The 17,932-nt window shown below is 44.8% G+C and overlaps 2 protein-coding genes across 3 annotated transcripts in view; both read right to left on the reverse strand.

Annotated features, from left to right (window-relative positions):
- The window catches only part of LOC115207313 (calcium/calmodulin-dependent 3',5'-cyclic nucleotide phosphodiesterase 1B), a 28,709-nt gene extending 18,537 nt beyond the window's left edge, over positions 1–10,172 (reverse strand). Inside the window, exon 1 of the mRNA XM_029774304.1 lies at positions 9,800–10,172. Coding sequence (XP_029630164.1) covers positions 9,800–9,852 — 53 coding nt within the window. The 5' untranslated portion in view covers positions 9,853–10,172. The remainder of the gene's footprint in view (positions 1–9,799) is intronic.
- A 5,467-nt stretch (positions 10,173–15,639) lies between these two features.
- Positions 15,640–17,932, reverse strand: part of nckap1l (NCK associated protein 1 like) — a 48,208-nt gene continuing 45,915 nt past the window's right edge. Inside the window, exons 29-32 of one of the 2 annotated variants that reach the window (XR_003880982.1) lie at positions 16,946–17,055; positions 16,726–16,818; positions 16,224–16,432; positions 15,640–16,107 (exon numbers count right to left, since the gene is read on the reverse strand). Coding sequence is in view for 1 of the 2 variants with exons in the window: in XM_029774301.1 (XP_029630161.1) it covers positions 16,316–16,432; positions 16,726–16,818; positions 16,946–17,055 (320 nt within the window). In the remaining variant the exon portion in view is untranslated. Of the gene's footprint in view, positions 16,433–16,725; positions 16,819–16,945; positions 17,056–17,932 lie in introns of both variants that reach the window. The other variant, XM_029774301.1, reaches the window with a different exon arrangement.

A 17,932-nucleotide genomic window follows, 5' to 3' on the forward strand; every position in this document is an offset into this window, starting at 1 on the left:
GAGATAGTGAAAAAGATAAATCATTTGGAAGCGTTTTAATACAATAGCGTGACGTGTGGAGAGGATCAGTGACAAGAGTGCGTAATTAAGCCCACATTTTCCATGACAGTGGTAAACTGCCCAAACTTCCCATCATTGGCGTATACAGCCACCACATTCTCTTAAAATGGCATGCATACAGAATTAGATAACTCACTTCAAAGGGTTTCATCGGCCGATTGAGTGCTGATAGAACCCTGATAGAACTCTGATAGAATGCTGATGGAGCGCTCATAGAATGCTGATGGAACCCTGATAGAACGCTCTTAGAATGCTGATGGAACCCTGATAGAACCCTGTTAGAATGCTGATGGAACCCTGATAGAATGCTGATAGAATGCTGATGGAACCCTGATAGAATGCTGATGGAACCCTGATAGAATGCTGATGGAACCCTGATAGAATGCTGATGGAACCCTGATAGAATGCTGATGGAACCCTGATAGAACCCTGATAGAATGCTGATGGAACCCTGATAGAACGCTGATGGAACCCTGATAGAACGCTGATGGAACCCTGATAGAACGCTGATGGAATGCTGATGGAACCCTGATAGAACGCTGATGGAATGCTGATGGAACCCTGATAGAATGCTGATAGAACCCTGATAGAATGCTGATGGAACCCTGATAGAATGCTGATGGAACCCTGATAGAATGCTGATGGAACCCTGATAGAATGCTGATGGAACCCTGATAGAACGCTGATAGAATGCTGCTGGAACCCTGATAGAATGCTGCTGGAACCCTGATAGAATGCTGATGGAACCCTGATAGAATGCTGATGGAACGCTCACAGAATGCTGATAGAACGCTCACAGAATGCTGATAAAACCCTCACAGAATGCTGAAAAAACCCTCATAGAATGCTGTTAGTGCTTCACAGTGATACATAAACGTAAATCAAAACTTTTTCTCTGGTGCTTTACTAGTTCCTTCACACAGACTCCTAACACGTCAAGTGTTGCACAACATTTCTGAATACAGCTGCTATAATCATGGTATACAGCTGCTATTTCAAGAGTATAAAAAAAAACACATGTAGGCTACAGTGTACTGGGATCAATCACAACGCAGCCCAGGCTAAAACTACAATCCCCCCAGGACATAATACTTTCACAGGAAATGAAAGAGACAGGGAAAATCAGCAACACTAACTCATATACTATTGCTCCGAGCTCATTTTCCAACCTTAGAACATAAAATACCCCAGAGTAAGCTACACTGCACTTCAAGGGTTCAAAAACCGCCACTGACATTTGAAAATTGATTTAAAAGATAGAGTTTATGAGATTCAAGTCCTTGTGGTTAACCATTGAGCTGCCTACTCATAATACCTTGTAGTTATTTACATTTTACATTTTAGTCATTTAGCAGACGCTCTTATCCAGAGCGACTTACAGTAGTGAATGCATATATTTCATTTCATAAATTTATTTTTATTTTTTTGTTGTTGTTGAGTTATATATGTTCACGAGCAGCTATTAACACCTATGTCCTGCATTATAGTACATTATGTACAGCTCATAAGGCATTATATATGTACTTAGAATGCATTATGAAGAGGTTATTCGCAGTGGGACCACAATCACTTCATTTCTAAACACAGTTGTACTGTTAGGTAAGGAATGAAGATGGTGCCAACTCGGTGCGAGGGACATGAGTTTTTCAAGTGTTTATTATCACACGTTGGTGTGGGGGGGTTCTGAAAGCTAGAGAGTCATAAAAATAGCAGGAATTGGAACGCTGTTGCAGAGGACGCAACGCTTCATTGTGAATTTAGAGTCCCGGGAATCTGTTTGATAACTTCTGTTGAATGTTCAAAAAGCAGGAAAGAAAACAATGGAAGAATGTTTAATGCACACAGTTTAATCTGTAGAATTCAGGGACCTAATGTCTAGTTGTTACACTAAAACAAACCACATTTTGTCCAACCATCATTGTTTAAATACAATAAATTATGAATGATCATTATCAAAATTATTAGATATTCGAGGGAAATATTCCAGGGATTTAAGCACATACCAGAGTGTCAAAGAGATGATATGGCACTGTGTTAACCCAATGACCCCTCTTGCCATTGGCTAACACCTCACCTGCCTCCTACTGATACTGTAAAGCCTGCCTACCTACCCTGATAGTGTAGTAATGCCTGCATGGTGCTGTTATGGTGCTGGTATGGGGCTGGTATGATGCTGTTATGATGCTGGTATGGTGCTGGTATGGTGATGGTATAGTGCTGGTATGGTGCTGGTATGGTGCTGGTATGATGATGGTATGGTGATGTTATAGTGCTGGTATGGTGATGGTATGGTGATGGTATGGTGATGTTATAGTGCTGGTATGGTGCTGGTATGGTGCTGGTATGGTGATGGTATGGTGATGGTATGGTGCTGGTATGATGCTGTTATGATGCTGGTATGGTGATGGTATGGTGATGGTATGGTGCTGGTATGGTGATGGTATGGTGCTGGTATGGTGATGGTATGGTGATGGTATGGTAATGGTATAGTGCTGGTATGGTGCTGGTATGGTGCTGGTATGGTGATGGTATAGTGCTGGTATGGTGCTGTTATTACGTTATTACGCTGTTATGGTGCTGTTATGGTGCTGTTATGGTGCTGTTATTACATTATTACGCTGTTATGGTGCTGTTATGGTGCTGGTATGGTGATATTATAGTGCTGTTATGGTGCTATTATGGTGCTGGCATTATGTTGTTATGGTGCTTAATTATGCTGTTATGGTGCTGGTATGGTGTTATAGTGATGTTATAGTGCTGTTATGGTGCTGTTATGGTGCTGATATGGTGCTGGTATGCTGCTGGTATGGTGCTGGTATGGTGATGTTATAGTGCTGGTATGGTGCTGGTATGGTGCTGGTAGGGTGATGTTAAAGTGCTGTTATGGTGCTGGTATGATGCTGTTATGGTGCTGTTATGGTGCTGCTATTTAGGTGCTGTGATGCTGTTATGGTGCTGGCATTATGCTGTTATGGTGCTATTATGGTGCTGTTATGGTGATGTTATAGTGCTGGTATGGTGCTGTTATAGTGCTGTTATGGTGCTGGTATGGTGCTATTATGGTGCTGTTATGGTGCTATTATGGTGCTGTTATGGTGCTATTATGGTGCTGGTATGGTGCTGTTATAGTGCTGTTATTACGCTGTTATGGTGCTATTATGGTGCTGGTATGGTGTTATAGTGATGTTATAGTGCTGTTATGGTGCTGTTATGATGCTGGTATGGTGCTGTTATAGTGCTGTTATGATGCTGGTATGGTGCTGTTATGGTGCTGGTATGGTGCTGGTATGGTGCTATTATGGAGCTGGTATGGTGCTGTTATGGTGCTATTATGGTGCTGGTATGGTGCTGGTATGGTGCTGGTATAGTGCTGGTATGGTGCTGGTGTGGTGCTGTTATGATGCTGTTATGATTCTGCTAAGGCAGAGGTATGAGGCTGTTATAATGCTGTTCTGACATTATTATGGTGCTGTTATGATGCTGTTATGCTGTTATGATGCTGTTTTGACTGACACAAGTGTGGACGCTAACGTCTCGGCCAACAGAGAGAGCTGATTGTGTTAGCGTATGGCCGCTGGCCCAGGACCAGGACGGCTGTGATGGTCCACAGACACCGACGTAAGCACTTAACTCAATGTTTAATCAACGCTGAGTGCGGAGCAGTACGGCGCACTACAGAAAAGCGTGGCTCCAAACTAAACAATTCACATCAACCCTGGGTTTTCACCCAAGAGCCTGCATACCAACTGTCAAAATAAACGTCTTGCAATCACATTACAAAGTGCAGAACAACCTAGTGTGGAGCAAATAGATAGATGGACAAGGAAACCAAAAAGCAAACACACTCATGAAACAAAAGCAGTAGAGTGTTTCAGTGTGCATGACGTAGAGCGAGGGATGTGTTCTCAGAACTAGACGCAGCAAATATATTACAGTATATATAGTAACCTCAGTATGTCACAGTAACCTCAGTACGTCACAGTAACCCCAGCATGTCACAGTAACCTCAGTATATATAGTAACCTCAGTACGTCACAGTAACCTCAGCACGTCACAGTAACCTCAGTATATATAGTAACCTCAGTATATATAGTAACCTCAGTACGTCACAGTAACCTCAGCATGTCACAGTAACCTCAGTACGTCACAGTAACCTCAGCACGTCACAGTAACCTCAGTATATATAGTAACCTCAGTACGTCACAGTAACCTCAGCATGTCACAGTAACCTCAGCATGTCACAGTAACCTCAGCATGTCACAGTAACCTCAGCATGTCACAGTAACCTCAGCATGTCACAGTAACCTCAGCATGTCACAGTAACCTCAGTAAATACAGTAACCTCAGTAAATACAGTAACCTCAGTATGTCACAGTAACCTCAGCATGTCACAGTAACCTCAGCATGTCACAGTAACCTCAGTATGTCACAGTAACCTCAGTATGTCACAGTAACCTCAGTATGTCACAGTAACCTTAGCATGTCACAGTAACCTCAGCATGTCACAGTAACCTCAGTATGTCACAGTAACCTCAGCACGTCACAGTAACCTCAGCACGTCATAGTAACCTCAGCACGTCACAGTAACCTCAGCATGTCACAGTAACCTCAACATGTCACAGTAACCTCAACATGTCACAGTAACCTCAGTACGTCACAGTAACCTCAGCACGTCATAGTAACCTCAGCACGTCACAGTAACCTCAGCACGTCATAGTAACCTCAGTACGTCACAGTAACCTCAGTACATACAGTAACCTCAGTACGTCACAGTAACCTCAGCATGTCACAGTAACCTCAGCATGTCACAGTAACCTCAGCATGTCACAGTAACCTCAGTACATACAGCAACCTCAGCATGTCACAGTAACCTCAGCATGTCACAGTAACCTCAGCATGTCACAGTAACCTCAGCACGTCACAGTAACCTCAGTATGTCACAGTAACCTCAGTATGTCACAGTAACCTCAGTATGTCACAGTAACCTCAGCATGTCACAGTAACCTCAGCACGTCACAGTAACCTCAGCATGTCACAGTAACCTCAGCATGTCACAGTAACCTCAGTATGTCACAGTAAGCTCAGTATGTCACAGTAACCTCAGCATGTCACAGTAACCTCAGTACATACAGTAACCTCAGCATGTCACAGTAACCTTAGCACGTCACAGTAACCTCAGCATGTCACAGTAACCTCAGCATGTCACAGTAACCTCAGCACGTCACAGTAACCTCAGTACATACAGTAACCTCAGTACATACAGTAACCTCAGTACATACAGTAACCTCAGTACATACAGTAACCTCAGCATGTCACAGTAACCTCAGTACATACAGTAACCTCAGCATGTCACAGTAACCTCAGTATGTCACAGTAACCTCAGTACATACAGTAACCTCAGCACGTCACAGTAACCTCAGCACGTCACAGTAACCTCAACATGTCACAGTAACCTCAGTATGTCACAGTAACCTCAGTACGTCACAGTAACCTCAGTACGTCACAGTAACCTCAGCACGTCACAGTAACCTCAACATGTCACAGTAACCTCAGCATGTCACAGTAACCTCAACATATCACAGTAACATCAGCATGTCACAGTAACCTCAGTATGTCACAGTAACCTCAGCATGTCACAGTAACCTCAGCATGTCACAGTAACCTCAGCATGTCACAGTAACCTCAGTACGTCACAGTAACCTCAGTACATACAGTAACCTCAGTACGTCACAGTAACCTCAGTACGTCACAGTAACCTCAGTACATACAGTAACCTCAGTACATACAGTAACCTCAGCATGTCACAGTAACCTCAACATGTCACAGTAACCTCAGCATGTCACAGTAACCTCAGCATGTCACAGTAACCTCAACATGTCACAGTAACCTCAACATGTCACAGTAACCTCAACATGTCACAGTAACCTCAGCATGTCACAGTAACCTCAGTACGTCACAGTAACCTCAGTACATACAGTAACCTCAGTACATACAGTAACCTCAACATGTCACAGTAACCTCAGCATGTCACAGAAACCTCAGCATGTCACAGAAACCTCAGCATGTCACAGTAACCTCAGCATGTCACAGAAACCTCAGCATGTCACAGAAACCTCAGCATGTCACAGAAACCTCAGCACGTCACAGTAACCTCAGTACGTCACAGTAACCTCAGCACATCACAGTAACCTCAGCACGTCACAGTAACCTCAGCACGTCACAGTAACCTTAGCATGTCACAGTAACCTCAGTACATACAGTAACCTCAGTATGTCACAGTAACCTTAGCATGTCACAGTAACCTCAGTACATACAGTAACCTTAGCATGTCACAGTAACCTCAGTATGTCACAGTAACCTCAGCATGTCACAGTAACCTCAGCATGTCACAGTAACCTCAGTACATACAGTAACCTCAGCACGTCACAGTAACCTCAGTACGTCACAGTAACCTCAGTACGTCACAGTAACCTCAGTACGTCACAGTAACCTCAGTACACACAGTAACCTCAGCATGTCACAGTAACCTCAGTACATACAGTAACCTCAGTATGTCACAGTAACCTCAGTATGTCACAGTAACCTTAGCATGTCACAGTAACCTCAGCATGTCACAGTAACCTCAGCATGTCACAGTAACCTTAGCATGTCACAGTAACCTCAGCATGTCACAGTAACCTCAGCATGTCACAGTAACCTCAGCATGTCACAGTAAACTCAGTACATACAGTAACCTCAGCACGTCACAGTAACCTCAGCACGTCACAGTAACCTCAGCACGTCACAGTAACCTCAGCAGGTCACAGTAACCTCAGCAGGTCACAGTAACCTCAGCAGGTCACAGTAACCTCAGCACATACAGTAACCTCAGCAAGTCACAGTAACCTCAGCAAGTCACAGTAACCTCAGCAAGTCACAGTAACCTCAGCAAGTCACAGTAACCTCAGCACGTCACAGTAACCTCAGCACATACAGTAACCTCAGCATGTCACAGTAACCTCAGCACGTCACAGTAACCTCAGCATGTCACAGTAACCTCAGCATGTCACAGTAACCTCAGCATGTCACAGTAACCTCAGCATGTCACAGTAACCTCAGCATGTCACAGTAACCTCAGTACATACAGTAACCTCAGTACATACAGTAACCTCAGTACATACAGTAACCTCAGTACGTCACAGTAACCTCAGTACGTCACAGTAACCTCAGTACGTCACAGTAACCTCAGTACGTCACAGTAACCTCAGTACGTCACAGTAACCTCAGTATGTCACACTAACCTCAGTACATACAGTAACCTCTGCATGTCACAGTAACCTCAGCATGTCACAGTAACCTCAGCATGTCACAGTAACCTCAGCATGTCACAGTAACCTCAGCATGTCACAGTAACCTCAGCATGTCACAGTAACCTCAGCATGTCACAGTAACCTCAGCATGTCACAGTAACCTCAGCATGTCACAGTAACCTCAGCATGTCACAGTAGCCTCAGTATGTCACAGTAACCTCAGTACATACAGTAACCTCAGCACGTCACAGTAACCTCAGCACGTCACAGTAACCTCAGCACGTCACAGTAACCTCAGCACGTCACAGTAACCTCAGCACGTCACAGTAACCTCAGCACGTCACAGTAACCTCAGCACGTCACAGTAACCTCAGCATGTCACAGTAACCTCAGCATGTCACAGTAACCTCAGCATGTCACAGTAACCTCAGTATGTCACAGTAACCTCAGTACACACAGTAACCTCAGTACACACAGTAACCTCAGCATGTCACAGTAACCTCAGTATGTCACAGTAACCTCAGCATGTCACAGTAACCTCAGCATGTCACAGTAACCTCAGTACGTCACAGTAACCTCAGTACGTCACAGTAACCTCAGCATGTCACAGTAACCTCAGCATGTCACAGTAACCTCAGCATGTCACAGTAACCTCAGTACATACAGTAACCTCAGCATGTCACAGTAACCTCAGCATGTCACAGTAAGCTCAGCATGTCACAGTAACCTCAGCACGTCACAGTAACCTCAGTACACACAGTAACCTCAGCACGTCACAGTAACCTCAGTACGTCACAGTAACCTCAGCATGTCACAGTAACCTCAGCATGTCACAGTAACCTCAGCATGTCACAGTAACCTCAGCATGTCACAGTAACCTCAGCATGTCACAGTAACCTCAGCACGTCACAGTAACCTCAGCACGTCACAGTAACCTCAGCACGTCACAGTAACCTCAGCACGTCACAGTAACCTCAGCACGTCACAGTAACCTCAGCACGTCACAGTAACCTCAGCATGTCACAGTAACCTCAGTATGTCACAGTAACCTCAGCATGTCACAGTAACCTCAGTATGTCACAGTAACCTCAGTATGTCACAGTAACCTCAGCATGTCACAGTAACCTCAGCATGTCACAGTAACCTCAGCATGTCACAGTAACCTCAGCATGTCACAGTAACCTCAGTATGTCACAGTAACCTCAGTACGTCACAGTAACCTCAGTACACACAGTAACCTCAACATGTCATAGTAACCTCAGTATGTCACAGTAACCTCAACATGTCATAGTAACCTCAGCATGTCACAGTAACCTCAGCATGTCACAGTAACCTCAGTACACACAGTAACCTCAGCATGTCACAGTAACCTCAGTACACACAGTAACCTCAACATGTCATAGTAACCTCAGTACGTCACAGTAACCTCAGTACGTCACAGTAACCTCAGTACGTCACAGTAACCTCAGTACGTCACTGTAACCTCAGTACGTCACAGTAACCTCAGTACGTCACTGTAACCTCAGTACGTCACTGTAACCTCAGTACGTCACTGTAACCTCAGTACGTCACTGTAACCTCAGTACGTCACAGTAACCTCAGCATGTCACAGTAACCTCAGTACGTCACAGTAACCTCAGTACGTCACAGTAACCTCAGTACACACAGTAACCTCAGCATGTCACAGTAACCTCAGTACGTCACAGTAACCTCAGTACGTCACAGTAACCTCAGCATGTCACAGTAACCTCAGCATGTCACAGTAACCTCAGCATGTCACAGTAACCTCAGCATGTCACAGTAACCTCAGTACGTCACAGTAACCTCAGCATGTCACAGTAACCTCAGCACGTCACAGTAACCTCAGCACGTCACAGTAACCTCAGCATGTCACAGTAACCTCAGCATGTCACAGTAACCTCAGCACGTCACAGTAACCTCAGTACACACAGTAACCTCAGCATGTCACAGTAACCTCAGTACGTCACAGTAACCTCAGTATGTCACAGTAACCTCAGCATGTCACAGTAACCTCAGTATGTCACAGTAACCTCAGCATGTCACAGTAACCTCAGTACACACAGTAACCTCAGCATGTCACAGTAACCTCAGCATGTCACAGTAACCTCAGCATGTCACAGTAACCTCAGCATGTCACAGTAACCTCAGCATGTCACAGTAACCTCAGCATGTCACAGTAACCTCAGCATGTCACAGTAACCTCAGCATGTCACAGTAACCTCAGTATGTCACAGTAACCTCAGTATGTCACAGTAACCTCAGCATGTCACAGTAACCTCAGTATGTCACAGTAACCTCAGCATGTCACAGTAACCTCCTAAATCCTACCTTATCACAAACAGGAAAGGTTTACACTACTTAATGATGTTTGGAAATGCATTACCACTTTTTCGCCCCTGTTCCCATTTCCCAGAGTTCCTTTCTCTTACCTGGAGATAGGCATCTGGAGGTGTTTCTTCCTCACTCTCACCAGCTCAGCCATCCAGCCCACAGTCACAGTAAGGCAAAACCCTTACAGACCCACAGTTTGACACTGCCTGCAAAACCCAATGGTACTGTCCTTTACAATCCTTATCACAGAGCTCAGGCGTAGTGACACAGAGCACTGAGAGAGAGAGAGAGACTCTCCTGAAAAACAACTGGAAAGTAAAAAGGTCTCTCAGATAGCCTACTGCTCAACGGAACCACCCAAAGTTCTCTGTCCCGAGAAACACTTCTGGTACACCCCAGCCTGCGTAGCCTGCACCCATCTGGGGGGACCTAGCTGGACTGTGATAGGTCTAGGCTAAAGTGTGTCAGTTATGTCAGTGCTGTGAAAGGAAGCAGGGCTAACTAGAGCTAGAGCTAGAGCTAGAGAGAGAGAGAGAGAGAGAGAGAGAGAGAGAGATAGAGAGAGAGAGAGAGAGATAGAGAGATGAGGAAGGAGAGAGAGAGAGAGAGAGAGAGAGAGAGAGAGAGAGAGAGAGAGAGATAGAGAGAGAGAGATAGAGAGAGAGAGATAGAGAGATGGGGAAGGAGAGAGAGAGAGAGATGGGGAAGGGGAGAGAGAGAGTAAAATAGAGAACCGAGCCAACTTCACTGATGGGGTGTTGACTGCTATGCTTTCAAGGCAGTGTGTGTACTCTAAACCCCAATGAGAATTTTCCACTGCACTGGCAAAGCACAGACCAAAGTCTTTTTCACTACAGGGCCTGGAGTGACCAAACCAAAATAAACCAATATAAACTGTCCTTCAAAGTCACCCACAACAATTCAAACTACTATTCGATTACCCAGAAAAACATCAACCTTACATGTCAAATGAAAACACACAACGATAACCTGAGGCCACATGTTACAGGTCCCGTGTGGCTCAGTTGGTAGAGACATGGTGTTTGCAATGCCAGGGTTGTGGGTTCGATTCCCACGGGGGACCAGTACGGAGAAGAAAAAAAAAAATGAAATGTCTGTATTCACTACTGTAAGTCGCTCTGGATAAGAGCGTCTGCTAAATGACTAAAATGTACATTACAACACATTACAGCAGTTTCTTTGAATTCTGCACATTCCTCAAAACAACATCCCAGGTGTGGAGGCTGAAACTACTCCTCCAGTATAGTGTAATCTTCAAAGAGATTCTAGTCATTTACAAGATCAGAAATTCAAATCAGGTTTTAACTTGAGTACTGCTGGGGCATACATACACCATGTATATCTTCAATTAATTAAGCCTCATTTTATAGCTGTGAGAGCTGTCTGGCGACGTCGCCGGGGAAATGTCCAGTCTGCTCACAGCAGAGTGCTTTCCCCTGGTTGCTTGTCTCCCATGCTCCTCGACGTGCCTCTTCAATTCACAGTGCACGACCGCATTTAATCTGGAGGATTTGATTTCCTCAAGTCGATCACTTTAATAAAAAACGTTTTTGTTTTTCTATCGGAGAAATGACATTGGTGACATACGTTGTGTCTAAGAAAAGTATGAAAAACAAAAAGACATGTTGAAGTCGATTTACAGGTTTCAACATCTGTCTGGGGTTTTTATTAAAAAAATTACATTCAAAAGCAATTTTATTTAGTTGGTTGTTATACGTTTGACATGTAACCAAAAATGCTGTTTACATGTTGGCATCAGGGTGGAAATCATCACCATCTCAAAGGGAGGAAAAAAAAGTGTTAAAAAAGATCCTTCATCTTTATTTCCCCCCCCAGAATAAAATGTACTTAGTAGAAGTAGTTACATAAAAAATAAAAAAACGAGAACCCCTCAAACAGCAGAGTGGGAGGAGTCTTCCAGTGATGGTTCGCCAAGGCTTCTCAGTGTTATCTGGTTTCATTTACAATGTTAGATCTGGTTTCATTTACAATGTTAGATCTGGTTTCATTTACAATGTTAGATATGATTTCATTTACAACGTTAGATCTGGTTTCATTTACAATGTTAGATCTGGTTTCATTTACAACGTTAGATCTGGTTTCATTTACAACGTTAGATCTGGTTTCATTTACAACGTTAGATCTGGTTTCATTTACAACGTTAGATCTGGTTTCATTTACAATGTTAGATCTGGTTTCATTTACAATGTTAGATCTGATTTCATTTACAATGTCATATCTGGTTTCATTTACAATGTTAGATCTGATTTCATTTACAACGTTAGATCTGATTTCATTTACAACGTTAGATCTGATTTCATTTACAACGTTAGATCTGATTTCATTTACAACGTTAGATCTGATTTCATTTACAATGTTAGATCTGATTTCATAACGGCTGCGTTACATTCTCCACACGAATGAAACATGATTGATCACGTTTCATAATGACTGGCATGACATCCTGTTCATCTAGTCTGAATGACTGTTGGAGAACCTCTTCAACAAAGTTTGATTTAAACATGATTGATCTGGTTTCATAATAACTGTTGGACATCCTCTTTATCTAATCTGAATTAAACACGATTGATCTGATTTCATACTGACTGAATAGCATCCTCTTCTTCCTCTAGTCTAAATTAAACATGTTAGTTAGGTCCTGTCCACTCCCTTCATCCCCCAGAGTGAGTGAGTGTCTCTCTCTCTCCCCCCCCCCCACCACCCGCCCGCCAAGCGAAGACATAATTCATTGAATATTTACTTTTACTGGAGAGAGAATTGACTTTATACCTCTATAAATCCCAGACACATGGGAACCTTTAGTCCCAGTATAAAACTGTTGTGAGGATTTAGCATTATCAGGAGCAGTTTGAAGATCTGAAGTAACATACTAAATTATCCACATCTTATATTTTAAAAATGAATTCACCAACCGATCATAAATTAGGAACGTATTATTATCTTGGCTAACATTATCCAGTGTGAAACGTCCAACCTAGTTTCATGCAACCGTCAATGATAGAAGCAAAAGGTTAACTTTCCACATAGTTATTTTACAACTACTACTCTGTCTACCATCATGAAACTGTAATGTACTTCTATGTGGATCTATAGCACATTACCGGTGTGTCTTTGGTACTTACTTTTTGAACGTCTCCAGGCTGATGTCAGCGTTCGGTATTCTGGGATTCATAGCGTGGTTCCTGGCTGCAGAGGCTGTGTGTGTGTGTGTGTGTGTGTGTAAGTGTATATCTGAAAATGTGTGTGACTGAATGAATGTGACAGAGTGTGTGTGAGAGTGTGTATGTGTGTATCTGTGTGTTTGTGTGTGCATAGGTCCTGTGGCTTGGAGATCTCCAGCTCTCAGCAGGTGAGCATCTCTACCAACTCTGTCACCAACACTACAAGCTGTGATCCTTTACGTAAGCCCATTTTCCCACCAGCCACTGTGGAGTACAGTAGGATGTTCCCTGAACAAGACCTACAGCACACAGGGAGCTGGGACAAGGCCTCAGGATGGAGCTGGGACAAGGCCTCAGGATGGAGCTGGGACAAGGCCTCAAGATGGAGCTGGGACAAGGCCTCAGGATGGAGCTGGGACAAGGCCTCAGGATGGAGCTGGGACAAGGCCTCAGGATGGAGCTGGGACAAGGCCTCAGGAGGGAGCTGGGACAAGGCCTCAGGAGGGAGCTGGGACAAGGCCTCAAGAGGGAGCTGGGACAAGGCCTCAGGATGGAGCTGGGACAAGGCCTCAGGAGGGAGCTGGGACAAGGCCTCAGGAGGGAGCTGGGACAAGGCCTCAGGAGGGAGCTGGGACAAGGCCTTAGGGTCATTCACCAACTGATCTTAGATTTGGAATATAAATCTAATAATAAATGGACCATCAGACCTAGACTCAAATATCTGCTTTGTAGAATTTTCATTTATCAAGAGCCCCCCTATTCTTCTTTCTCAATACCCCCCCCCCAAACACACACACCCAAACACACACACACTCCTTCCACCCCACCCATACACCCCCCCCCCCCCAAACACACACACACACACACACTCCTTCCATCCCACCCATACACACACACACACACACACACACACACCCCCCAAACACACACACACACACACACACACACACCTTGATTAATGTGTCCTGATCACTATGTGATCAAGATTTTTTTGCATCTCTTATCCGTCCACCATGTCCACATTGTGACCAGATTAGCTGGTGACTCCCTGTATGCAAATTATACGACAGATATTCTTTCAAAATAATTATAGATTTATTTATTCATGTACTGATGCAATAAGTCAATGATGCTACCTGTCGATGATTTTAGAGGCCAGTATAATGCTGATTTAAATGGTTTGAACATCAACACCTGTTTACATTTGACTGGTAATCCAGACACAATGCATGCCTGACCACCTCCAGAAGTGAGCAGGAAAATCTGATCACAATCAGATCACAGATCTTTCAATCATCTACACATGTGTGAAAATGTGGTCACAATCAGAATGTGGATAAGATCATGACAAAGGGTAAATGTTAGCACCAGGTATGAACAAGGCTAATGTGCTATACAGTAGTATAATTGTGCTAAATAGTGAGGAGCTGTTCAGCCACGTTCAGCCATGTCTCAATGTACTCCATCACGTGAGGTGTTCCTATCTACTGGGGTGTTCCTACCTACTGGGGTGTTCCTACCTACTGGGGTGGTCCTACCTACTGGGGTGGTCCTACCTACTGGGGTGGTCCTACCTACTGGGGTGTTCCTACCTACTGGGGTGTTCCTACCTACTGGGGTGTTCCACCTACTGGGGTGTTCCTACCTACTGGGGTGTTCCATCTACTGGGGTGTTCCTACCTACTGGGGTGTGAGGTGTTCCTACCTACTGGGGTGTGAGGTGTTCCTACCTACTGGGGTGTTCCCATCTACTGGGGTGTTCCTACCTACTGGGGTGTTCCACCTACTGGGGTGTTCCTACCTATTGAGGTGTTCCTACCTACTGGGGTGTTCCCATCTACTGGGGTGTTCCATCTACTGGGGTGGTCCTACCTACTGGGGTGTTCCTACCTATTGAGGTGTTCCTACCTATTGAGGTGTTCCTACCTACTGGGGTGGTCCTACCTACTGGGGTGTTCCTACCTACTGGAGTGTTCCTACCTACTGGGGTGTTCCACCTACTGGGGTGTTCCTACCTACTGGGGTGTTCCTACCTACTGGGGTGTTCCTACCTACTGGAGTGTTCCTACCTACTGGGGTGTTCCATCTACTGGGGTGTTCCTACCTACTGGGGTGTTCCTACCTACTGGGGTGTTCCTACCTACTGGGGTGTTCCTACCTACTGGGGTGTTCCATCTACTGGGGTGTTCCTACCTACTGGGGTGTTCCTACCTACTGGGGTGGTCCACCTACTGGGGTGTTCCTACCTACTGGAGTGTTCCTACCTACTGAGGTGTTCCTACCTACTGGGGTGTTCCTACCTACTGGGGTGTTCCTACCTACTGGGGTGTTCCTACCTACTGGGGTGTTCCTACCTACTGGGGTGTTCCACCTACTGGGGTGTTCCATCTACTGGGGTGTTCCTATCTATTGAGGTGTGAGGTGTTCCACAGAGTCCCTACTGAGAACTTCTAGACCATTGGGGAGGCCCAGTACACACACTACAGGATGGGACACACTCTCCCCAGCCTATCAACAGACCCCAGGGCTGAACACAGGCGACGCCTGGTACAGGTTGGGGTAGGTAGTCTTTCTGAGCGGTGGGCTGGAAATACACTCATATTAGTGTAATGTGTATAATGTGCATGTTGTTATTCTCTTGTACTGTAAACACACATTTAAATTAACATCAGTAACCTGTATTCATAGACAATGGCAGTAAGTATTATATTTTTTCAAGATCTCTCCAAAAACGATTTGACATTTTCTTTCATAAACCCTTTAATGGTTAAATTAAGCTTATAGCAGTCATTTCTGAAAGTTTACAAAGCTACATATATTGTTAGCTGTGCATAGTAACAAATCAATCAACCATTATTATTTATAAATCCCATTTTACATCATCAGTTGTCACAAAGTGCTTTTTACAGTAATCCAACGTTGACCCCATTGAGCTTTTACAGTAACAAGACCTAGACCTCACAGTGCTTTTACAGTAACCCGACCGAGACCCTACAGAGCAGAAGGCAGTATTTGGCGACATCAGAGACTAGAGCCTGGATTGAATCTGAAACTGTGCTATAGCAGGCCTGACGAACACGGTTAACATTGCCTTTGAAAGCAACACTGTCTACAAAAGCGAGCGGGTTGAATCCCAGCCTAGAAGAGGGTATATTGGATACTCAGTGCAGTCAGCCCAGGGATTTGAGGAAGGCCTTGTACACCTCTCTGTAGACGTTCCTCAGCAGTGTGTGTGTGTGTGTGTGTGTGTGTGTGTGTGTGTGTGTGTGTGTGTGTGTGTGTGTGTGTTACCCAGTGTAATGATAGAGTTCTTGTAGACCTCTCTGTAGACGTTCCTCAGCAGTGTGTGTGTGTGTGTGTGTGTGTGTGTGTGTGTGTGTGTGTGTGTGTGTGTGTGTGTGTGTGTGTGTGTTAGCCCAGTGTAATGATAGAGTTCTTGTAGACCTCTCTGTAAGCGTTCCTCAACAGGACATAAGGGAAGCAGCTCTCCAACATGTCCTGGCTGAGGAACGGCGACGCCTCCACGATCTGTAGAGGAGGTAAGTGGCCAATCAGACGAAGAGAATACATTATCCATGTATAGAAAATAAAAAAGGTTACATGTACAGTATACATGATTATTGACTAGAGTCAGACGTTTTCTCCTGACCATGTGACCTGACAGGGGAAAACGTCTCGGACCTTGTTATGAGTCAGTCAGTAATCCTTGTCGGAGTCAGAACGACCCATAAGGACCTAGATATGGCCCCTGACATTTTCAACATTACTATAAAGTAGAAATACTGTAGGATGTGCATGTTTCCAAGAAGACCTGAGCCTACCATGTGCAGGAGAAGGTAGATGGAATCTCTGTTCTTGCTGTCCACCCTATTCTCTACATTCTGACCCAGCTGGAGCAGAGTGGAAGACGCCACCTAGAAGAACAAGATCACCTTTAGTATTAGGACTAGATCTACAACTACCGGACAACTGTTTATCAGATGAAAATGTCCTGTGTCAACGTGACCTCTTTAGAGACGGTGTTTCAGGTTGATCACGTACCAGGAGGAACTCTTTAAGGTGCTGTTCTATGTTCTTGCTCTCGACGGTGAACATGGCTGCGGACAGCTGGTTGACGGCCGTGGCCAGACAGTGGATGTTGTTGTGATGCCCTGCGGTCAATCAATTAAATCAATCAATGAATTATTTGGGTGACGGCAGTGGCCAGACAATGAAAGCTGTTGTGGTTCCCTGCGGTCAATCAATCAATTATCAAAGCATAAGCCAGAGCCACACAGTTAGAGGGAAACCAAACTAAATGAAAGACACCACTTTTTATTTTATTTACATTAACAGTCAACTCCCTAGACCGTAGGCGGTGTCCTTTAGATCCAGCACTGCCAATAACAAAAAGAAGGTGGCCACACATTCTATAGCTCTGATGTAACAACAACAATCCTACCGACGCTTCGACGGATCCTGTCTTCATCAGGGTTTCTGAATCCTTTAATTCCAGGTCATGTTTAAAAACGCAGACAGAGAAAAACCGACGTAAACGCCATCTCTGATGTCACCATCTCTCTGACTTTGATCCACGGTTGTTATTTGATGCTCTTAGAGTTCTCCATCCGGCTCTGTGCCAACTCAATAGACTAACTTTATGAAAAGCATATGCTGTCTGACACAATCACTATGGGGCCAGCAGGTAGTCTAGTGGTTAGAGCGGCAGGTAGCCTAGTGGTTAGAGAGGCAGGTAGCCTAGTAATTAGAGCGGCAGGTAGCCTAGCGGTTAGAGCGGCAGGTAGCCTAGCGGTTAGAGCGGCAGGTAGCCTAGCGGTTAGAGCGGCAGGTAGCCTAGCGGTTAGAGCGGCAGGTAGCCTAGCGGTTAGAGCGGCAGGTAGCCTAGCGGTTAGAGCGGCAGGTAGCCTAGCGGCTAGAGCGGCAGGTAGCCTAGCGGTTAGAGAGGCAGGTAGCCTAGCGGTTAGAGAGGCAGGTAGCCTAGCGGTTAGAGAGGCAGGTAGCCTAGCGGTTAGAGCGGCAGGTAGCCTA

Source organism: Salmo trutta, chromosome 14 (genome assembly GCF_901001165.1).
Source record: "Salmo trutta chromosome 14, fSalTru1.1, whole genome shotgun sequence".
NCBI lineage: Eukaryota > Metazoa > Chordata > Actinopteri > Salmoniformes > Salmonidae > Salmo > Salmo trutta.